Source organism: Entelurus aequoreus, linkage group LG06 (genome assembly GCF_033978785.1).
Source record: "Entelurus aequoreus isolate RoL-2023_Sb linkage group LG06, RoL_Eaeq_v1.1, whole genome shotgun sequence".
NCBI classification, from domain to species: domain Eukaryota; kingdom Metazoa; phylum Chordata; class Actinopteri; order Syngnathiformes; family Syngnathidae; genus Entelurus; species Entelurus aequoreus.
In genome coordinates this window covers 37,739,045-37,763,241 of record NC_084736.1, presented here as the reverse complement: position 1 = coordinate 37,763,241, position 24,197 = coordinate 37,739,045, and the positions used below count along the sequence as shown (strand labels likewise).

The 24,197-nt window shown below is 41.0% G+C and overlaps 1 protein-coding gene across 3 annotated transcripts in view; it reads left to right on the top strand.

Annotated features, from left to right (window-relative positions):
• The window catches only part of acsl2 (acyl-CoA synthetase long chain family member 2), a 111,599-nt gene that overhangs the window by 85,879 nt on the left and 1,523 nt on the right, over positions 1 to 24,197 (top strand). For all 3 annotated transcript variants that reach the window (XM_062050686.1, XM_062050685.1, XM_062050684.1), the window contains exons 12-18: positions 1,466 to 1,600; positions 1,671 to 1,805; positions 8,243 to 8,411; positions 11,063 to 11,151; positions 11,213 to 11,329; positions 17,161 to 17,304; positions 23,259 to 23,360. In XM_062050686.1, coding sequence (XP_061906670.1) covers positions 1,466 to 1,600; positions 1,671 to 1,805; positions 8,243 to 8,411; positions 11,063 to 11,151; positions 11,213 to 11,329; positions 17,161 to 17,304; positions 23,259 to 23,360 — 891 coding nt within the window. The remainder of the gene's footprint in view (positions 1 to 1,465; positions 1,601 to 1,670; positions 1,806 to 8,242; positions 8,412 to 11,062; positions 11,152 to 11,212; positions 11,330 to 17,160; positions 17,305 to 23,258; positions 23,361 to 24,197) is intronic.

Sequence of the window (24,197 nt, the reverse complement as noted above, 5' to 3'; positions counted from 1 at the left end):
AAGGGTTTTCTAATCATCAATTAGCCTTCTGAGCCAATGAGCAAACACATTGTACCATTAGAACACTGGAGTGACAGTTGCTGGAAATGGGCCTCTATACACCTATGTAGATATTGCACCAAAAACCAGACATTTGCAGCTAGAATAGTCATTTACCACATTAGCAATGTATAGAGTGTATTTCTTTAAAGTTAAGACTAGTTTAAAGTTATCTTCATTGAAAAGTACAGGGCTTTTCCTTCAAAAATAAGGACATTTCAATGTGACCCCAAACTTTTGAACGGTAGTGTGTATATATATATATATATATATATATATATATATATATATATATATATATATATATATATATAAAATCAATCAATCAATCAATCAATGTTTATTTTATATAGCCCTAATCACAAGTGTCTCAAAGGGCTGTACAAGCCACAACGACATCCTCGGGACAGAGCCCACATACGGGCAAGGAAAACTCACCCCAGTGGGACGTCAATGTGAATGACTATGAGAAACCTTGGAGAGGACCGCATATGTGGGTAACCCCCCCCCCCCCCCCCCCCTCTAGGGGAGACCGAAAGCAATGGATGTCGAGTGGGTCTGACATAATATTGTGAAAGTCCAGTCCACAGCGGATCCAACACATCAGCGAAAGTCCAGTCCGTAGTTTGCCATATATATATAACTACAAATAATGCTAACTTCTGAATGAATGAATTTGAAAAATGAGAATAATAATAAAATGAGAAAAATAATAAACACTAAAATGTTTATTATGTGTTTTTTATGAGACAGAAATTTGATGGTGCATACAAGCCCCATAAAATGACACGTTCTTTTTCACTTGTGTATTCTTGGTGACGTCATCATGGAATCAACTTTCACAGCTGTACCTGTCCATGTCTCCTGAAGACACTTTTTAACTGTGTCTCCAGCTTGACCAGGCCCAGACCCAAGTTTTTAATGATTGGTCTTGAGGCCCAGAAAGGCAAACTTTAACCCAAAATATAGTCACTTTGTTTTCATCCATCCATCTAATCTTTGACTGTGAGGCGTTACAGATGAAAGATGTGTGCTGCTTGTATAACTTGGCAAAGCACCACCGGTATAACTTGAATGTGGAGAGAAATTAGTGTTTCCATGGGCACATCGATGTATTAAATGGGGCGGTCTGCAGCCCTTCTGAGTAGACCCCACACTACATGCCCACTAATGCTATACCAAGTTGTAGAGTTTGATCAGGCCCAATATTTCTCGGGGAAAGATGCAGCTAACATATAAAGTGAAATAGATGGGTCGTTTTAGAAATGTGGACGTAAATCTGTCACGATGACGGCTTTTGAAGCGATGCTAAATGGGCAATTATCTCTATGGACTTTTGAATGGACTCAGTGGCCATGCTGCTAAATGTACCTACAACTATTGCAAAGGATGAATGAACGTTGAACTTTGCATCTTCTGCTGTCAGGTGTCTATGTTCTGTCACGGAGCTCGTGTGGGCTTCTACCAAGGAGACATCTCCCTCCTGATGGACGACATCAAAACCCTAAAGCCCACCTTCTTCCCCGTGGTGCCTCGCTTGCTCAATCGCATCTACGACAAGGTCGCCTTCCAAGGCCGCATTCCCGCGCCCTTTTTCTTGTTGTCTCTAAGCAGCCATTTTTTCCCTGCAGATTCTGGGCTCGGTGACGTCTCCGTTGAGGCGAGCGCTGCTCCACTACGCCGTGAAGAGGAAGCAGGCGGAGCTCGGCAGCGGCGTGGTGCGCAACAACAGGCTTTGGGACAAACTGGTCTTCAACAGGATCCAGGTCAGTCTGCTAGGCTACACTGCAACAACAGTCTTTGGGACAAACTGGTCTTCAACAGGATCCAGGTCAGTCTGCTAGGCTACACTGCAACAACAGTCTTTGGGGCAAACTGTTCTACAACAGGATCCAGGTCAGTCTTCTAGGCTACACTGCAACAACAGTCTTTGGGAAAAACTGGTCTTCAACAGGATCCAGGTCAGTCTTCTAGGCTACACTACAACAACAGTCTCTGGGACGAACTGGTCTTCAACAGGATCCAGATCAGTCTGCTAGGCTACACTGCAACAACAGTCTTTGGTACAAACTGGTCTTCAACAGGATCAAGGTCAGTCTGCTAGGCTACACTGCAACAACAGTCTTTGGGACAAACTGGTCTTCAACAGGATCCAGGTCAGTCTGCTAGGCTACACTGCAAAAACAGTCTTTGGGACAAACTGGTCTACAACAGTAACCAGGTCAGTCTGCTAGACTACACTGCAACAACAGTCTTTGGGACAAACTGGTCTACAACAGGATCCAGGTCAGTCTGCTAGGCTACACTGCAACAACAGTCTTTGGGGCAAACTGGTCTACAACAAGATCCAGGTCAGTCTTCTAGGCTACACTGCAACAACAGTCTTTGGGACAAACTGGTCTTCAACAGGATCCAGGTCAGTCCTCTTGGCTACACTGCAACAACAGTCTTTGGGACAAACTGGTCTACAACAGTAACCAGGTCAGTCTGCTAGACTACACTGCATCAACAGTCTTTGGTAAAAACTGGTCTTCAACAGGATCCAGGTCAGTCTGCTAGGCTACACTGCAACAACAGTCTTTGGGACAAACGGGTCTTCAACAGGATCCAGGTCAGTCTGCTAGGCTACACTGCAACAACAGTCTTTGGGACAAACTTGTCTTCAACAGGATCCAGGTCAGTCTTCTAGGCTACACTGCAACAACAGTCTTTGGGACAAACTGGTCTTCAACAGGATCCAGGTCAGTCTTCTAGGCTACATTGCAACAAGTCTTTGGGACAAACTGGTCTTCAACAGGATCCAGGTCAGTCTTCTAGGCTACACAGCAACAACAGTCTTTGGTACAAACTGGTCTTCAACAGGATCCAGGTCAGTGTGCTAGGCTACACTACAACAACAGTCTTTGGGACAAACTTGTCTTCAACAGGATCCAGGTCAGTCTTCTAGGCTACACTGCAACAACAGTCTTTGGGACAAACTGGTCTTCAACAGGATCCAGGTCAGTCTTCTAGGCTACATTGCAACAAGTCTTTGGGACAAACTGGTCTTCAACAGGATCCAGGTCAGTCTTCTAGGCTACACAGCAACAACAGTCTTTGGTACAAACTGGTCTTCAACAGGATCCAGGTCAGTGTGCTAGGCTACACTACAACAACAGTCTTTGGGACAAACTGGTCTTCAACAGGATCCAGGTCAGTCTGCTAGGCTACACTGCAACAACAGTCTTTGGTACAAACTGGTCTTCAACAGGATCCAGGTCAGTCTGCTAGGCTACACTGCAACAACAGTCTTTGGGAGAAACTGGTCTTCAACAGGATCCTGGTCAGTCTGCTAAGCTACACTGCAACAACAGTATTTGGGACAAACTGGTCTTCAACAGGATCCAGGTCAGTCTTCTAGGCTACACTGCAACAACAGTCTTTGTGACAAACTGGTCTTCAACATGATCCAGGTCAGTCTTTTAGGCTACACTGCAACAACAGTCTTTGGGGCAAACTGGTCTTCAACAGGATCCAGGTCATTCTGCTAGGCTACACTGCAACAACAGTCTTTGGGACAAACTGGTCTTCAAAAGGATCCAGGTTAGTCTGCTAGGCTACACTACAACAACAGTCTTTGGGACAAACTGGTCTTCAACAGGATCCAGGTCAGTCTTCTAGGCTACACTGCAACAACAGTCTTTGGGACAAACTGGTATTCAACAGGATGAAAGTCAGTCTTCTTGGCTACACTGCAACAACAGTCTTTGGGACAAACTGGTCTTCAACAGGATCTAGGTCAGTCTGCTAGGCTACACTACAACAACAGTATTTGGGAAAAACTGGTCTTCAACGGGATCGAGGTCAGTCTGCTAGGCTACACTGCAACAACAGTCTTTGGGAGAAACTGGTCTTCAACAGGATCCTGGTCAGTCTGCTAAGCTACACTGCAACAACAGTCTTTGGGACAAACTGGTCTTCAACAGGATCCAGGTCAGTCTTCTAGGCTACACTGCAACAACAGTCTTTGGGACAAACTGGTCTTCAACATGATCCAGGTCAGTCTTTTAGGCTACACTGCAACAACAGTCTTTGGGGCAAACTGGTCTTCAACAGGATCCAGGTCATTCTGCTAGGTTACACTGCAACAACAGTCTTTGGGACAAACTGGTCTTCAACAGGATCCAGGTCAGTCTGCTAGGCTACACTGCAACAACAGTCTTTGGGACAAACTGATCTTCAACAGGATCCAGGTCAGTCTTCTAGGCTACACTGCAACAACAGTCTTTGGGAAAAACTGGTCTTCAACAGGATCCATGTCAGTCTGCTAGGCTACACTGCAACAACGGTCTTTGGGACGAACTGGTCTTCAACAGGATCCAGGTCAGTCTTCTAGGCTACATTGCAACAAGAATTTGGGACAAACTGGTCTTCAACAGGATCCAGGTCAGTCTTCTAGGCTACACAGCAACAACAGTCTTTGGTACAAACTGGTCTTCAACAGGATCCAGGTCAGTGTGCTAGGCTACACTACAACAACAGTCTTTGGGACAAACTGGTCTTCAACAGGATCCAGGTCAGTCTGCTAGGCTACACTGCAACAACAGTCTTTGGTACAAACTGGTCTTCAACAGGATCCAGGTCAGTCTGCTAGGCTACACTGCAACAACAGTCTTTGGGAGAAACTGGTCTTCAACAGGATCCTGGTCAGTCTGCTAAGCTACACTGCAACAACAGTCTTTGGGACAAACTGGTCTTCAACAGGATCCAGGTCAGTCTTCTAGGCTACACTGCAACAACAGTCTTTGGGACAAACTGGTCTTCAACATGATCCAGGTCAGTCTTTTAGGCTACACTGCAACAACAGTCTTTGGGGCAAACTGGTCTTCAACAGGATCCAGGTCATTCTGCTAGGCTACACTGCAACAACAGTCTTTGGGACAAACTGGTCTTCAAAAGAATCCTGGTTAGTCTGCTAGGCTACACTGCAACAACAGTCTTTGGGACAAACTAGTCTTCAACAGGATCCAGGTCAGTCTTCTAGGCTACACTACAACAACAGTCTTTGGGACAAACTGGTATTCAACAGGATCAAGGTCAGTCTTCTTGGCTACACTGCAACAACAGTCTTTGGGACAAACTGGTCTTCAACAGGATCTAGGTCAGTCTGCTAGGCTACACTACAACAACAGTATTTGGGACAAACTGGTCTTCAACGGGATCCAGGTCAGTCTGCTAGGCTACACTGCAACAACAGTCTTTGGTACTAACTGGTCTTCAACAGGATCCAGGTCAGTCTGCTAGGCTACACTGCAACAACAGTCTTTGGGACAAACTGGTCTTCAACAGGATCCTGGTCAGTTTGCTAGGCTACACTGCAACAATAGTCTTTGGGTAAAACTGGTCTTCAACAGGATCCAGGTCAGTCTGCTAGGCTACACTGCAACAATAGTCTTTGGGACAAACTTGTCTTCAACAGGATCCAGGTCAGTCTTCTACGCTACACTGCAACACGTCTTTGGGACAAACTGGTCTTGAACAGGATCCAGTTTAGTCTGCTAGGCTACACTACAACAACAGTCTTTGGGACAAACTGGTCTTCAACAGGATCCAGGTCAGTCTGCTAGGATACACTGCAACAACAGTCTTTGGTACAAACTGTTCTTCATCAAGATCCAGGTCAGTCTGATAGACTACACTGCAACAACAGTCTTTGGGACAAACTGGTCTTCAACAGGATCCAGGTCAGTCTTCTAAGCTACACTGCAACAACGGTCTTTGGGACAAACTGGTCTTCAACAGGATCCAGGTCAGTGTTTTAGGTTACACTGCAACAACAGTCTTTGGGACAAACTGGTCTTCAACAGGATCCAGGTCTTTGGGTCAAACTGGTCTTCAACAGGATCCAGGTCAGTCTGCTAGGCTACACTGCAACAATAGTCTTTGGGACAAACTGGTCTTCAACAGGATCCAGGTCAGTCTTCTAGGCTACACTACAACAGTCTTTGGGACAAACTGGTCTTCAACAGGATCCAGGTCAGTCTGCTAGGCTACACTGCAACAACAGTCTTTGGTACAAACTGGTCTTCAACAGGATCCAGGTCAGTCTTCTTGGCTACACTGCAACAACAGTCTTTGGGACAAACTGGTCTTTAACAGGATCCAGGTCAGTCTGCTAGGCTACACTACAACAACAGTATTTGGGACAAACTGGTCTTCAACGGGATCCAGGTCAGTCTGCTAGGCTACACTGCAACAACAGTCTTTGGTACTAACTGGTCTTCAACAGGATCCAGGTCAGTCTGCTAGGCTACACTGCAACAACAGTCTTTGGGACAAACTGGTCTTCAACAGGATCCTGGTCAGTTTGCTAGGCTACATTGCAACAACAGTCTTTGGGTAAAACTGGTCTTCAACAGGATCCAGGTCAGTCTGCTAGGCTACACTGCAACAATAGTCTTTGGGACAAACTGGTCTTCAACAGGATCCAGGTCAGTCTTCTAGGCTACACTGCAACAAGTCTTTGGGACAAACTGGTCTTCAACAGGATCCAGTTTAGTCTGCTAGGCTGCACTGCAACAACAGTCTTTGGGACAAACTGGTCTTCAACAGGATCCAGGTCAGTCTGCTAGGCTACACTGCAACAACAGTCTTTGGTACAAACTGGTCTTCATCAAGATCCAGGTCAGTCTCCTAAACTACACTGCAACAACAGTCTTTGGGACAAACTGGTCTTCAACAGGATCATGGTCAGTGTTTTAGGGTACACTGCAACCACAGTCTTTGGGAAAAACTGGTCTTCAACAGGATCCAGGTCAGTGTTTTAGGTTAGACTGCAACAACAGTCTTTGGGAAAAACTGGTCTTCAACAGGATCCAGGTCAGTGTTCTACGCTACAATGCAGCCTCCAAAAAGGACTTGAAGATTGAACTCTTACAAGTAGTGATGGATGGGCACCTTTCTCGGCACCGATTGAATCCTGCCGGTCGGTGCCATGTTTTGCTACTTAAGTGTGATTACATGCACCGTTGTAGACTCAGACACACTTTAACACTTGGCGATCACTCCAGCAGCACTGAGAGCGGACACCACCAAACCACTTCTAGGCAATGTTCCCTCTAAGGCAGGCCTGGGCAATTATTTTGACTTTGAGAAAAAAATGTGTCAGGGGGCCAGTATATCTATGTATCTATGTGTGTATATATACATATATATATATATATATATATATATATATATATATATATATATATATATATATATATATATATATATATATATATATATATATATATATATATATATATATATATATATATATATATATATATATATATATATATATATATATATATATATATATATATATATATATATATATATATATATATATATATATATATATATATATATATATATATATATATATATATCCTCCTGAAATAATGACAATAATATCGTTTGTCGAAAAGTTCAATAAATGTGTGATCAGCCCGGGTTGTTACACTATGACTACCCAATCAGATAAGTGCTTATTCTACTGTCATTTCTTAAGAATGTTAATGTATGAATATTAATCGTGAAATGCTGTTGCTAGATGACAAAAATGCTAATAAAAATATTTTACAGACAGAATTACAGGAATGTAGACTTTATCCCATGCTTACATCTCATTGTGCAACATGTGAATGTTTTAAAGGGAACTAAATGTGATCTAAAAGGGGTACAAGTTCTTTCCAAAGTAGGACCCCCACCAGACATACAATACAAAACAGATGTTTTTGTTATTTTCATTGTAAGTGGGCCAAATCACTTAGAAAATAAGTAGTGTAACGCCCTAATAGCTAGCTAAAATAATTAGAAAATAGTCTCATAAATATGACTGCTGTCGTTTAATATAATAACACATTTAATTTGTTGGCATGGCAACACATTCTGACTTCGAAGTTGGCGACAAAAGGGGTAGCAATGATATTTGGAAGGACATAATGGTGGAGGTTTTTAGTGTTTTTGTGCAAGTAGCTGGTGGCGCTGACACGCAAATAGGCAAGCAGCTTGCAGACATTCCACAAGGTGCTGTGAGAAGTTTGCAGGAGAAGCGAGCGACCCAGGCAGCATATTGAGTTGGTGCTGGAAGAAGCCACTGAGAAATTTTGGTGATGGGAAGCGGACGAGAAAATCCGCTGAGGCAGGATTCATCTCGCTGCTTTTTGTCTTCCTGCAGGCCAGCTTAGGAGGAAACCTGCGCTTCGCCCTAACGGCGTCCGCTCCCATCTCCCCCACCGTGCTGTCCTTCCTGCGAGCCACGCTGGGCTGCCTCATCTTCGAAGGTTACGGGCAGACGGAGTGCACAGCAGGGTGCACCTTCTCCATGCCAGGCGACTGGAGTGCAGGTCAGACATTACGGGGCCATTTTGATAGATTTTTGAACCTTTAGGGCTCCTCTCAAAAAGGTCTCAGTTATAAAAATATTAAAAAATAAAAATATTTTTTTATTCAACGCGTAAATCTTTCGATTTATGCCCTTTTTGTCTCAAACTAAAACTATGCAATATTTTCCCCAAAATAATTTTCAAAGTTGAATATTTGATGTGAAATAATTAGTTTTGAATAGGTCAATAATTCATAACAACATTGATTTTGATTACTTTTGGAGCAATGGCAGTTTAAAAAAAACACTAAAATTCTCAGGATCCAAAAGGGCCCCATACATAATTTTTTTTAAATATAAGTCAAACCTTTCAACACTTAAGTCTCTAGATCAACCTCAGATCTGTGTGTCGTTTATAAGTTTGTATTTATTTTTTGCTTTTTTGTCAAAGAAAACTTAAGTGTTGTTTTATGGCAAAAACCCGATATATGCAATATTTTGTCCTAAAAATATGTCAAAGTGTAATATTTAATGTGAAGTAATTAGAGGCTTAATTAAGTCAATAATTCACAACAACGTTGATTTTGATTCATTAATATTTTTGAGCAATGACGGTTAAAAAAATACACTAATATTCTCGGGGATACAAAAGGGCCCCACTCATAAAATGTTAAATATAAGTCATTATTATTATATGTTTATTTTCTACTTTCAACACGTACATATCTAGATCACATTCAGATTAAAAATTAATATTTTTTTATGTTTTGTATTTTTTTGTCAAAGAAAACAAGTGTTTTTTAAGGCAAAAACACAAAATATGCATAATTTTCTCCTAAAAATATGTCAAAGTGTAATATTTGAAGGGAAGTAATAGGAGCTATAAATAGGTGAATTTATAATAAATATTAGTTTTGAGGGTGATAAATAGGTCAAATCATAACTTTGATTTTGATTCAATATTGTTTTTGAGCAATGACTGTTAAAAATATAAAACCAAACCAAAAGGACCCCACTCATAAAAATGTTAAATATAAGTCAACATTTGTCTGTAGATCAATTTCAGATATCCGTCGTTTATACATTTGTATTTTTAAAGTTTTGTTTCTTTTGCCTTTTTTTCCAAAGAAAACTTAAGTGTTTTTTAAGGTAAAAACACAAAAAATGCAATATTTTCTTCTAAAAATATGTCAAAGTGTAACATTTTATTTGATTGGAGCTATAAATAGGTGCATTCATAATAAATGTTACTTTTGAGCAATGACACGAAAAAGAGAGAAAAAAAACACTAACATTCTTGGGGATCCAACATTTTTTATTTTTTACTTTCAACACGTCATCAACTTTAGATTTACCTGTCGGTTATAGGTTTTTATTTTGTTGTTGTTTTGACCTTTTTTTGTAAAAAAAAAAACTTAAGTGTTTTATTAGGCAAACACACAAAATATGACAATTTTTCTCCAATACATATTTCAAGGTGGAATATTTCATGTGAAGTAGTCTTAAATATGTCAATAATTCACAACAACATTGATTTTGATTCATTAATATTTTTTGAGCAATGACTAAAAAATACACTAATATTCTGCTGAATCCAAAAGGACCCCACTCATAACATTTTTAAATATAAGTCAAACTTTTTTTAAAACTTTCAACACTTAAGTCCCTAGATCAACTTCAGATCTATATATCAATTACCGGTATAAGTTTTTATTTTTAGTTTTTGCTTTTTTGTCAAAGAAATGTATATGGCAAACACACAAAATATGAAATATGTTTCCCAAAAACATTTCACGGTGGAATATTTAATGTACTTAGAGGCTTAAATATGTCAATAATTCATGACATTTATTTTGATTAATTAGAATTTTTTGAGCAATAACCGTTTTAAAAAAACAAAACCACTAAAATTGTCGGTGACCCGAAAGTTAACTATGAGTCTTAAATTATTATTATTATCATTATTTTTTTACTTTCAACACTTACATCTTTAGATCAACTTCAGATTAAAAATGTAAATTTTTTATGTTTTGTATTTTTTTATCAAAGAAAACTTAAGTGTTTTTTAAGGCAAAAACACAAAATATGCAATATTTTCTCCTAAAAATATTTCAAAGTGTAATATTTGATGTGAAGTAATTGGGGCGACAAATAGGTCAAATCATAATAAATATAAGTTTTGATTCAATATTTTTTTGAGCAATGACAGAAATGAAAAAGACTACAATTATGGGGGATACAAAAGGGCCCCACTCATGTTAAACATAAGTAATATTTTTTATTTTTTACTTTCAACACAACTTTAGATTTTCTCGTCAGTTATAAGTTTTTATTATTATTATGTTTGCCCTTTTTGTCCAAGAAAACTGTTTCATATGGCAAACACACAAAATATAAAATATTTTACCCAAGACATATTTGATGTGAAGTCATTGCAGTCTTAAATAAGTCAATAATTCATAATTGTTGATTTTGATTCATTATTATTTTGGAGCAATGAAAAAAGGCAAAGTCAAAAAAACATGTTTGTGTTATTAGAGACAACATTGTGACTGTTTACATTTCCCATGTTTGAATGTTATATGGAAATGGTGGCGTTACAAAAAGAGCTGCGGTTCACACTTTGGACGCCCTGCTAGCTAACGTATGATCAGCCATGTTTGCTACTTACAGGACACGTTGGTGCTCCTCTGCCTTGTGCTGCCGTCAAGTTGGTGGACATTCCTGACATGAACTATTACACCAAGGACGGAGAAGGAGAGGTCAGAACGTTTCTATGACGACACCATGCACACTTTCCTCATCCTCCTGCTCTCCTATCAGATCTGCATCCGCGGCCCCAGCGTGTTTAGGGGCTACTTGAAAGACCCCAAGAGGACGGCCGAGGCCTTGGACGCTGACGGCTGGCTGCACAGTGGTGATGTTGGCCAGTGGCTGCCAGTAAGATGATGTTCTTCCTCTTCTCTTCGCTCCTTCTATCTCAGCTGTTTGATGACTCTGCTTCATCTTCACTCCTCTCATAACCTCAAACACCTTCTCAGGGGTGGACCTCAGGCATGTGGTTTTTCCCTCTATAGTCGCAAATCCGTCTTTTTTATCTTGGTAAAAATATAAAAAATTATTTTCCGTTTTTCCTTTCTTTTTTGCGACCTACAATGTGTGTTAAAATCTTGATCCGTCTCTTTGCCATACCTGCCAACAACTACGGTTTTCCCCTAATGAGTAGGGTTTTTGATCATCCAGTGGTAAAAAGTAGGGTTTTCCATTAAAAATGATCAAGTCAAAAATGGAAGCTACGTAGTGAAGCAACTCCATGGGCAGGGGACAAACTGTACATCAATGATGATTGGTTGGTTTACGTATAAGCACATCCATGATTGGTTGTTGTTTAGTATGATGAGTCACCATTGGTTAAGATGAGGGCAAAAAATTAGGGACAGGCCAATCAGAGACAAGATAGGGCGGGTCATGGAACCAGGAAGTGAAATCACAACAGACGTCCCAAATGACGACGAGAGAGTCGTAGAAGAGAAGAGCGATTTATATAATAAAAAAACTAGTGGAAGATGGCAGAGGGATTCTCTTCTTTAGATGTTTCTTTTAGCCATGTAGACCACGTCCACATTCATTTGACTTGTTTACCATGTAGGCCCAAATCAAAACTGTTCTCCAGATGGAAAAATGTCATTATTGTCTTTATTGTAACAAAAAATGTTAGGGTACATGAAACATAAGTTTATTATTGTAATTTAGTCCTTAAATAAAATAATGAACATACTAGACAACTTGTCTTTTAGTAGTAAGTAAACAAACAAAGATTCAAGATTCAAGATTCAAGATTGTTTATTGTCATATGCACAGTTAAACAGACAGTTTGCCGTACAATAAAAATCTTACTTTGCTAGTCCACCGTTCAACAAGTCACACGGTACTTAGCTAAAATAAAAATAAAAAATGTTATATACAAGGCACAGTAAGTAACATAACATTATTGCACATTCTGATTGACAGTCACAAGTATAAATATGGAGGTGACATTGTGTCACAGCAGCAGTTAAAGTGTTTAGTGATCAAAGGTGAAAAGTGTCTACAGTGATGGTTCACAGTTCGGGGGTGGTCATGGTAGCTGTCTTTTGTCCAAAAAGATACAAGTAAAACGAGGGAGTGGGGGGGGGGGTAGCTAGCATTCACATGTTAGCATTCACAAGCCTGATGGACTGTGGGTAGAAACTGTTTGTCAGTCTCGTAGTCCTGGATTTCAGACTCCTGTATCTTCTGCCTGATGGTAGGAGGCTGAAGAGACTGTGCTGGGGGTGTGTACTGTCTTTTATGATGTTGTGTGCTCTCCTGGTGGCCCTGGTAGAGTACATGTCCTGTAGTGAGGGGAAGGCTGCTCCTGATATGTACTGAGCAGTTTTAATCACTCGCTGGAGTGCCTTCCTGTCCTTAGCAGTTCAGTTTCCATACCAGACCATGATTGAGCTGGTAAGGACACTCTCAACCGTACTTCTATAGAAGTTGCTGAGAATTTTGGGTGGCATGCCAAATTTTCTCAGCCGTCTTAGGAAGTACAGTCGCTGCTGGGATTTCTTTATTGTTTGTTGGGTGTTGTGATCCCAGGTGAGGTCCTCGCTGATGTGGGTCCCGAGGAATTTAAAGGTTTTCACCCTGTCCACCTCTGTCCCCCCTATGTACAGAGGTGTGTACTGTGCACTCCTTCTCCGTGGGTCAGTAATCATCTCTTTGGTCTTGTCCGTGTTCAAGGAGAGATTATTATCCTGACACCAGGCCACCAGTTCCGCTACCTCCCTTCTGTACGCTGCCTCAGCTCCCCCGGTGATCAGTCTGACGACCGTAGTATCATCTGCAAACTTGATGATACTGGTGTTGTTCTGGGAGGCCACACAGTCGTGTGTGAAGAGGGTGTACAATAGGGGGCTCAGCACGCAGCCTTGGGGGTCCCTGTGCTTAGAACCTTTGTGCCTGATGTCTGGTTGCCGACTCTGACTGACTGGGGCCAGTTTGTGAGAAAGTTCAGGACCCAGTCACAGAAAGCCGGTGTCAGACCAACAGTGAGGAGTTTAGCAGTGAGTTTTTGTGGGATGACCGTGTTAAAAGCAGAGCTGTAGTCGATGAATAATAGCCTGGCATAGGTGTCCTTGCCCTCTAAGTGGGTGAGGGTGGTGTGGATGACGGTGTTGACTGCACCCTCAGTGGACCGGTTCTGCCGGTAGGAAAACTGTAGAGGGTCCAGTGTGTCTGGGATGGTCTTCTTGATGTGTGACATGACTATCCTCTCGAAGCACTTCATCACTATTGGGGTGAGTGCAACAGGGCGATAGTCATTCAGACAGGTCACAGTGTTTTTCTTTGGCAGGGGCACGATGGTGGTGGTCTTGAAGCAAGTGGGCACAACAGCTTGTGCTAGTGACAAGTTGTATATGTCAGCAAGTACGTCAGCCAGCTCTGATGAACAGACCCTGAGGGCCTGGCCAGGGATGATGTCTGAGCCGACTGCCTTCCGTGGGTTTGTTCTCCTCAGAACTGTACATACCTCTGCTGTTGTCACAGTGAGTTGTGGGTCCTGCGTGCGCTCCGTGGTCAGAACCCATCTCTGTTGGTTAGTGTTGAGGACCTCGAAGCGGGCGTAGAACTCATTCAGCTCATCTGGCAGTGAGCGTTGGCTGTTTGTGACCCCCCTGCTCCACTGCTTGTAGTCTGTGATGTGTTGCAGGCCTTGCCACATGCGCCGGGAATCTGTGGTGGAGTATAATCCCTCCAGCTTTAGTTTGTATTGTCCCTTGGCCTCGCTGATGGATTTACGCAGGTCATATCTGGCCTTCTTGTAGTCTCAGCGTTGCCTGAAACAAATGCAGTGGAGCGGGCATGTAGCTTGGACCGAACATCACAGTTAATCCAGGGTTTTTGGTTTGGGTATATCTGGTATTGTTTTGTGGGAATAATGTTTTCCACACATGTGCTGATGTAGCCAGTTACACTGGAAGCATATTCCTCTATGTCCACAGTACCGTCATCCTTCTGAGCAGCAGTTTTGAACATGTCCCAGTCTGTGCTCCCAAAGCAGTCCTGAAGCACTAGATCGGTGTCTTCATTCCACACTTTAACAGTATTACTCACTGGGGGGGCTTGCTTGAGGCGCTGTCTGTACGCTGGATATAGAAAAGCTGAGATGTGATCAGATAGTCCAAAGTGTGGTCTGGGTACAGCCTTGTAGGCTCCCCTCACGTTGTAGTATACTTGGTCCAGAGTGTTTTTCTCCCTCGTAGGAAAGTTCACATACCGATGGTATTTCGGGAGGACACTCTTTAGGTTGCGGTGGTTAAGATCCCCAGCTACCATGAACGCAGCATCGGGGTGTGCGGTCTCTTGTTTACTGATGACGTCATACAGCAGCTTCAGCGCTGTTGTGGAATCCGCCCGTGGCGGGATGTGAACAGACAGTATAAACACTGCACTGAACTCCCTTGGCAGGTAAAAAGGTCTGCATTTCACCATCAAAAACTCAATGTTGTCCGAGCAGTGTCTTTCAACCACCTGTACGTCCGAGCACCAGCGGTTACTCACGTAAACACAGACGCCGCCGCCTCTCGCCGTTTTTGAAGCCTTTGTCCGGTCTCCACGGTAGACTGAGTGCGTTTCTAGCTGGATAGCAGAGTCTGGGATGTTGTCCGAAAGCCAGGTTTCCGTGAAAATAGAGAGCACAGCATTCTCTCAGTTCACGCTGGGATGTAATCCTGGTTCTCAGCTCATCCAGCTTGTTGTCGAGCGAGCGCACGTTAGCTAGCAGCAGGCTAGGTAGTGGTGGTCGTGTAGCTCTAGCCTTTAGCCTAGCATGTAGCCCCGCTCTCTTGCCCCGCCGCCTTGTTGTTGTTGTTTGGTTAACTAGGTCTCGTCGTAGCAGAACGTTTAAGTCCGTCAGACTATAAGTGAGCTCATGGTGAGCTTTTCCGATGTCCAGAAGTGCATCTCTGTTATATCTCACTGTTGCGTGCAAAAACTTTGCATTTAGGATGCAAATTAGGACTATAATAAATAAAAAACATAGTTGTTGTCGGGAGGACGACGCAAAGACGTCAGCCACGGGGGGTGCCATCTCTCCTAATTGTTTTAATGAAACTCAAGACTTTGTTTACTCATCAGCAATGCAGCAGTATATATACTGTATATACATACACTACATTGCCAAAAGTATTTGGCCACCCATCCAAATGATGAGAATCAGGTGTCCTAATCACTTTGCCTGGCCACAGGTGTATCAAATCAAGCACTTAGGCATGGATACTGTTTCTACAAACATTTGTGAAAGAATGGGCCTCTTTCAGTGATTTCCAGCGTGGAACTGTCATAGGATGCCACCTGTACAACAAATCCAGTCATGAAATTTCCTCGCTCCTAAATATTCCAAAGTCAACTGTCGGCTTTATTATAGGAAAAGTGAAGAGTTTGGGAACAACAGCAACTCAGCCACCAAGTGGTAGGCCACGTAAACTGACAGAAAGGTCAGCATAGTGCAAATACTTTCTGCACAGTCAGTTGCTACAGAGCTCCAAACTTCATGTGACCTCCCAATTAGCCCACGTACAGTACACAGAGAGCTTAATGGAATGGGTTTCCATGGCCGAGCAGCTGCATCTAAGCCATACATCAGCAAGTCCAATGCAAAGTGTGGGATGCAGTGGTGTAAAACACGTCGCCACTGGACTCTAGAGCAGTGGAGACGCCTTCTCTGGAGTGATGAATCACGCTTTTCCATTTGGCAATCTGATGGACCAGTCTGGGTTTGGAGGTTGCCAGGAGAACGCTACATTTCGGACTGCATTGTGCCGAGTGTGACATTTGGTGGAGGAGGAATTATGGTATGGGATCATTTTCAGGAGTTGGGCTTGGCCCCTTAGTTCTAGTGAAAGTAACTTTGAATGCTCCAGGATACCAAAACATTTTGGACAATTCCATGCTCCCAACCTTGTGGGAACAGTTTGGAGCGGGCCCCTTCCTCTTCCAACAGGACTGTGCACAAAGTAAGGTCCATAAAGACATGGATGACAGAGTCTGGTGTGGATTAACTTGACTGGCCTGCACAGAGTCCTGACCTGAACCCGATAGAACACCTTTGGGATGAAATAGAACGAAGATTGAGAGCCAGGCCTTCTCCACCAACATCAGTGTGTGACCTCACCAATGCGCTTTTGGAAGAATGGTGGAAAATTGCTATAAACACACTCCGCAACCTTGTGGACAGCCTTCCCAGAAGAGTTGAAGCTGTAATAGCTGCAAAAGGTCATATTGAACCCTATGGGTTAGGAATGGGAAGGCACTTCAACTTCATATGAGAGTCAACAGGTGGCCAAATACTTTTGGCAATATATATATATATATATATATATATATATATATATATATATATATATATATATATATATATATATATATATATATATATATATATATATATATATATATATATATAAATATATAAATAAGATAAATAGTAATACAAAATAAATAATCCAACAGTAAAATAGAATGCACAACAGGTGTGTGCTTGGTAGAAGATACATTATCTGACATTATTTGAATGATATATCATAGAAATTATGAAAAGATGCCAACATTGTTATTGGTTTAAACAGGAAGTAAGGTTTTTTAACGTGTGAGTTGCCCTTTGCCTAGTGTGTTGCGTAGTGATGGCATGTGTTGTCCTTGTTAGAAGACATGTTTACATGTTTGTTTACATGTTTGTCTTTCACCAGAACGGCACGCTGCGCATCATCGACAGGAAGAAGCACATCTTCAAGCTGTCCCAAGGAGAGTACATCGCTCCTGAGAAGATAGAAAATGTTTACCTGCGCTGTCTACCTGTGCTGCAGGTCTTTGTGCACGGAGATAGTCTGCAGGTAAGATGCACAGAACCTGTGCAATTAAACTTACATGCTAGTAACAGCACCTGTGCAATTAAACATACATGCTAGTAACAGCACCTGTGCAGTTAAACATACATGCTAGTAACAGCACCTGTGCAGTTAAACATACATGCTGGTGTGTCATAATTACAAGACTTACAGTGTAAACACTCTGTAGGGCGCAACATAACACATTTTGCTTCATGGAATAAGCTACTTCCCAGTTAAACAACATACCATTGATAACCTATACAGTACTGCCATCTAGTGTCTTGGAAGTGCAACTACATTACAGATGTGATCATAAAATAAAATAACTGGACAGGACGGTTATTATCATCAAAATAAAATGACTGGACAGGACAGTCATAATGAAAATAAAATAACTGGATAGGACAGTTATTATAATTAAAATAAGATGACAGCACAGTTATTATAATCAAAATAAAATAACTGGACAGGACAGTTATTATCATCAAAATAAAATAACTGGACAGGACAGTTATTATAATCAAAATAAAATAACTGGACAGGACAGTTATTATAATCAAAATAAAATAACTGGACAGGACAGTTATTATCATCAAAATAACATAACTAGACAGCACAGTTATTATAATCAAAATAAAATAACTGGACAGGACAGTTATTATTATCAAAATAAAATAACTGGACAGTACAGTGATAATCAAAATAAAATAACTGGATAGGACAGCTATTATAATTAGATCATTTGAGCTCTTTCAACAATCAATATTTATTCACACGCACAACAGAACAGAAAATGGTACCGTATCAGTTTCAAATGTGATTGGTATCCTTCCCTAGTGCAGTTGTACACCTCCACAATCTACAACCACTATGATGATACATAATGGTTCGATTCTATCTTGATATCAGCACAAAACAAAACAAGAATATCCGATACAAGCAGTCCTATTTGTGTGAAGCCAATCAACATCTAAAAGTGGGTGTGTCCCCATACTTTTTCTCTTCCGATATGATTCTGTTGTCAGAGCCTTAAGGATTGGCCGATACCAATATTAATATGATACGATATCAGCACAAATCATAGAATATGGTAGTGTGGGATGTTAGTGACACCTAATGGCCACAATGATTCCTTAAATTAAGCTCATGATGCAGTACATCAAATGATGCGGACACATTTGTTACTGGATACTTTCTAACATGCCTTGGAGACTTTGTATGTGTAATTAATATGCAACTATAATTAGTTGACACGTGTTTATATTGACGGGTGTGCTGTTTAACACTGCAATATTGTTCAATGATGTCTAGCTTGTGTGGTTAACCGTTGTGTAGCTGCTTGCTCCTGGTAGCCTATAGTCTAGCACAGGGGTCGGCAACCCGCGGCTCTAGAGCCGCATGCGGCTCTTTAGCGCCGCCCTAGTGGCTCTCTGAAGCTTTTTCAAAAATGTATGAAAAATGGAAAAAGATGAGGGGAAAAAAATATATTTTTTGTTTTAATATGGTTTCTGTATGACAAACATGACACAAACCTCCCTAATTGTTATAAAGCACACTGTTTATATTAAACATGCTTCACTGATTCGAGTATTTGGCGAGCGCCGTTTTGTCCTACTAATTTTGGCGGTCCTTGAACTCACCTTAGTTTGTTCACATGTATAACTTTCTCCGACTTTCTAGGACGTGTTTTATGCCACTTCTTTTTCTGTCTCATTTTGTCCACCAAACTTTTAACGTTGTGCGTGAATGCACAAAGGTGAGTTTTGTTGATGTTATTGACTTGTGTGGAGTGCTAATCAGACATATTTGGTCACTGCATGACTGCAAGCTAATCGATGCTAACATGCTATTTAGGCTAGCTATATGTACATATTGCATCATTATGCCTCATTTGTAGCTATATTTGAGCTCATTTCGTTTCCTTTAAGTCATCTCAATTCAATGTATATCTCATGACACACTATCTGTATGTAATATGGCTTTTAATTTGTTGCGGCTCCAGACAGATTTGTTTTTGTATTTTTGGTCCAATATGGCTCTTTCAACATTTTGCTTTGTTGTTAGCGGGGCTAACGAAAAAGCTAAATGCTAATCCACAAAGAAGCGCTAATAAGGAGTCTGTTAAGCTAGAACTAGCCAGCGCCAGGCTGGATAATCCCTGCACACATAGCAATTCTTCTAGAATAATATACAACTCACATAATGTTCTTTCTGCGTCAGAGGTGGACATGCATTTTACTGAGGTGGCAAACAATCTTAAAATTCCTGTCATATCAATTCCTAGATATGGTCGAAATTATTTAAAGTGCACTATGCATAATAAACGTAACATTATTAATATTGCTACTACGGATACTTTCAACAAAAACTCCTCAAAACAGCCCACTACCTATAATATGGGCTTTTTAAACATAAGGTCATTGTCTTCCAAAACGTTATTAGTTAATGAAGTCATCAGAGACAACAATCTTGATGTCGTTGGTCTAGCCGAGACCTGGCTCAAACCAGACGAATTTTTTGCGCTGGGTGAGGCGTCTCCTCCTGGCTATGCGGGAACGCATATTGCCCGCCCCATTAAAAGGGGTGGGGGTGTTGCACTAATATACAACAAAAACTTTAGCCTTACCTCGGTCTTAAATAATAAATATAACTCGTTTGAGGTGCTTACTGTGAGGTTTGTCACACCGCTGCCTCTCCACCTGGCTGTCATCTACCGCCCCCCTGGGCCCTATTCGGACTTTATCAATGAATTTTCAGAGTTCGTTGCTGATCTAGTGACGCACGCCGACAATATAATCATAATGGGAGACTTTAACATCCATATGAATACCCCATCGGACCCTCCATGCGTGGCGCTCCAGACTATAATTGATAGCTGTGGTCTTACACAAATAATAAATGAACCCACGCATCGCAACGGTAATACGATAGATCTAGTGCTTGTCAGGGGTGTCACCACCTCTAAAGTTACGATACTCCCGTACACTAAAGTAATGTCCGATCATTACCTCATAAAATTCGAAGTTCTGACTCATTGTCAACAAACTAATAATAATAATAATAACTACTATAGCAGCCGCAACATTAATACTGCCACAACGACGACTCTTACTGACCTACTGCCTTCAGTAATGGCATCATTCCCAAATTATGTGGGCTCTATTGATAACCTCACTAACAACTTTAACGACGCCCTGCGCGACACCATTGATATTGTAGCACCGCTAAAGCTAAAAAGGGCCCCTAAAAGGCGTACCCCATGGTTTACAGAAGAAACTAAAGCCCAGAAATTATCATGTAGAAAGCTGGAACGCAAATGGCGTGCGACTAAACTTGAGGTTTTCCATCAAACATGGAGTGATAGTTTAATAACTTATAAACGCATGCTTACCTCAGCTAAAGCTAAATATTACTCAAATCTCATCCACCTCAACAAAAATGATCCTAAATTTTTGTTTAGTACAGTAGCATCGCTAACCCAACAAGGGACTCCTCCCAGTAGCTCCACCCACTCAGCAGATGACTTTATGAATTTCTTTAATAAGAAAATTGAACTCATCAGAAAAGAGATTAAAGACAATGCATCCCAGCCACAACTGGGTTCTATTAACACAAATATGACTGTATATACGACGGACATTGCCCTCCAAAATAGTTTCTCTCTCTTTGATGAAATAACATTGGAGGAATTGTTAAAATGTGTAAATGGGACAAAACAAACAACATGTTTACTTGACCCAATTCCTGGGAAACTTATCAAGGAGCTTTTTGTTTTATTAGGTCCATCAGTGTTAAATATTATAAACCTATCACTTTCCTCTGGTACTGTTCCTCTAGCATTCAAAAAAGCGGTTATTCATCCTCTACTCAAAAGACCTAACCTCGATCCTGACCTCATGGTGAACTACCGGCCGGTGTCCCACCTACCGTTTATCTCGAAAATTCTCGAAAAAATTGTCGCACAGCAGCTAAATGAACACTTAGTGACTAACAATCTCTGTGAACCTTTTCAATCCGGTTTCAGGGCAAATCACTCTACGGAGACAGCCCTCGCAAAAATGACTAATGATCTATTGCTGACGATGGATTCTGATGCGTCATCTATGTTGCTGCTTCTTGATCTTAGCGCCGCTTTCGATACTGTTGATCATAATATTTTATTAGAGCGTATCAAAACGCGTATTGGGATGTCAGACTTAGCCTTGTCTTGGTTTAACTCTTATCTTACTGACAGGATGCAGTGCGTCTCCCATAACAATGTGACCTCGGACTATGTTAAGGTAACGTGCGGAGTTCCCCAGGGTTCAGTTCTTGGCCCTGCACTCTTTAGTATTTACATGCTGCCGCTAGGTGACATTATACGCAAATACGGTGTTAGCTTTCACTGTTATGCTGATGACACCCAACTCTACATGCCCCTAAAGCTGACCAACACGCCGGATTGTAGTCAGCTGGAGGCGTGTCTTAATGAAATCAAACAATGGATGTCCGCTAACTTTTTGCAACTCAACGCTAAGAAAACGGAAATGCTGATTATCGGTCCTGCTCAACACCAACATCTATTTAATAATACCACCTTAACATTTGACAACCAAACAATTAAACAAGGCGACTCAGTAAAGAATCTGGGTATTATCTTCGACCCAACTCTCTCGTTTGAGTCACACATTAAGAGTGTTACTAAAACGGCCTTCTTTCATCTCCGTAATATCGCTAAAATTCGTTCCATTTTGTCCACAAGCGATGCTGAGATCATTATCCATGCGTTCGTTACGTCTCGTCTCGATTACTGTAACGTATTATTTTCGGGCCTCCCTATGTCTAGCATTAAAAGATTACAGATGGTACAAAATGCGGCTGCTAGACTTTTGACAAAAACAAGAAAGTTTGATCATATTACGCCTATACTGGCTCACTTGCACTGGCTTCCTGTGCACCTAAGATGCGACTTTAAGGTTTTACTACTTACGTATAAAATATTACACGGTCAAGCTCCTGCCTATCTTGACGATTGTATTGTACCATATGTCCCGGCAAGAAATCTGCGTTCAAAGAACTCCGGCTTATTAGTGATTCCCAGAGCCCAAAAAAAGTCTGCGGGCTATAGAGCGTTTTCTATTCGGGCTCCAATACTATGGAATGCCCTCCCGGTAAAAGTTAGAGATGCTACCTCAGTAGAAGCATTTAAGTCTCATCTTAAAACTCATTTGTATACTCTAGCCTTTAAATAGACTCCCTTTTTAGACCAGTTGATCTGCCGTTTCTTTTCTTTTCTTTTCTACTCTGCTCCGGGGTGGACCGCTAGCCTGTCCATCAGATGGGGACATCTCTACGCTGCTGACCCGTCTCCACTCGGGATGGTTCCCGCTGGCCCCACCATGGACTGGACTTTCGCTGATGTGTTGGACTTTCACAATATTATGTCAGACCCACTCGACACCGAGGATGTCGTTGTGGCTTGTACAGCCCTTTGAGACACTTGTGATTTAGGGCTATATAAATAAACATTGATTGATTGATGATTGATTGATTTTGGGTTGCCGACCCCTGGTCTAGCATGTGTACCTTTTGTAAATGACATGACTAAAATAGAAAAGACCAACCTTGTGTGCTATCGTACTCAAACTTATCCAGTAACAAACGTGTCTGCATAATTCAACTTACTAATGCGTTATTAGGACCACTAGGTGTCGCCAAAAAACAATTCCCACTCTAATTTAGTTAATTACAGCATAATAGTTAGATAGGTCAGTGATTTCATACCGACAATTGTTCTCTGACTCATTGCACTTTTCCAACATTCCGCGCTCCAAAATACCACAAGTATGGAATATTCCTGCTGATATCGCATCAGATCAGTATCGGTATCCACCAACACTCGAAGCTCCAATATCGAGACTCCTCTAATGAAGAAGCAGTTCTGGTTGTGAAAATACTGACCTATGTTCTGTGTGCAGTCCTATCTGGTAGGTATAGTCGTCCCAGACCCTGAGGTGATTGGAGACTGGACTAAGGAACGAGGACTTGTGGGCTCCTATGAAGAACTCTGTCAAAACCCTGTAAGTTGTCATTCTTGCATTTTACTTGAAAATGTTGAACCAAATGACATAGAATATGTTTTGTGTGGGCCTAGTGACCAATATTACTATAGTATTGGTATTTTTACTTGAAAATGTTGACCCAAATGACCTAGAATATGTTTTGTTTTGGTCTAGTGACCAGTATTACTGTAGTAATGGTATTTTTACTTGAAAATGTTGAACCAAATGACATAGAATGTTTAATTAGTGCTAACAGCAGTCGGTGGTGGCATGTTTACTGTACAACATGTATGTTTACTGTACAGCATTATGAAAGTATGGTTACTGTACAACATGTATGATTACTGTACAACATTATAAAAGTATGTTTACTGTACAACATGTATGAATATTGCTTTTTTTTAATGTGTATTTTACTTCTGTTTTAAATTTTATTTTTTAGTCTGTCCTTTGCCTTTATTTCTTTGTGGTGTACAGCCTTTTGTTTTTCAACTGTGGTTGTTTTTAAAGGGCTTTATAAATAAAGTTGGTATGGTATGGTATGTTTACTGTACACAATTATGAAATTATGGTTACTGTACAACATGTATGTTTACTGTACAACATTATAAAAGTATGTTTACTGTACAACACGTATGTTTACTGTACAACATTATGAAAGTATGTTTATTGTACAACATGTATGTTTACTAGGGCTGCGAATCTTTGGGTGTCCCACGATTCGATTCAATATCGATTCTTGGGGTCATGATTAGATTATAAATCGATTTTTTTCGATTCAACGCGATTCTCGATTCAAAAACAATATTTTTCCGATTCAAAACAATTCTCTATTCATTCAATAAATAGGATTTC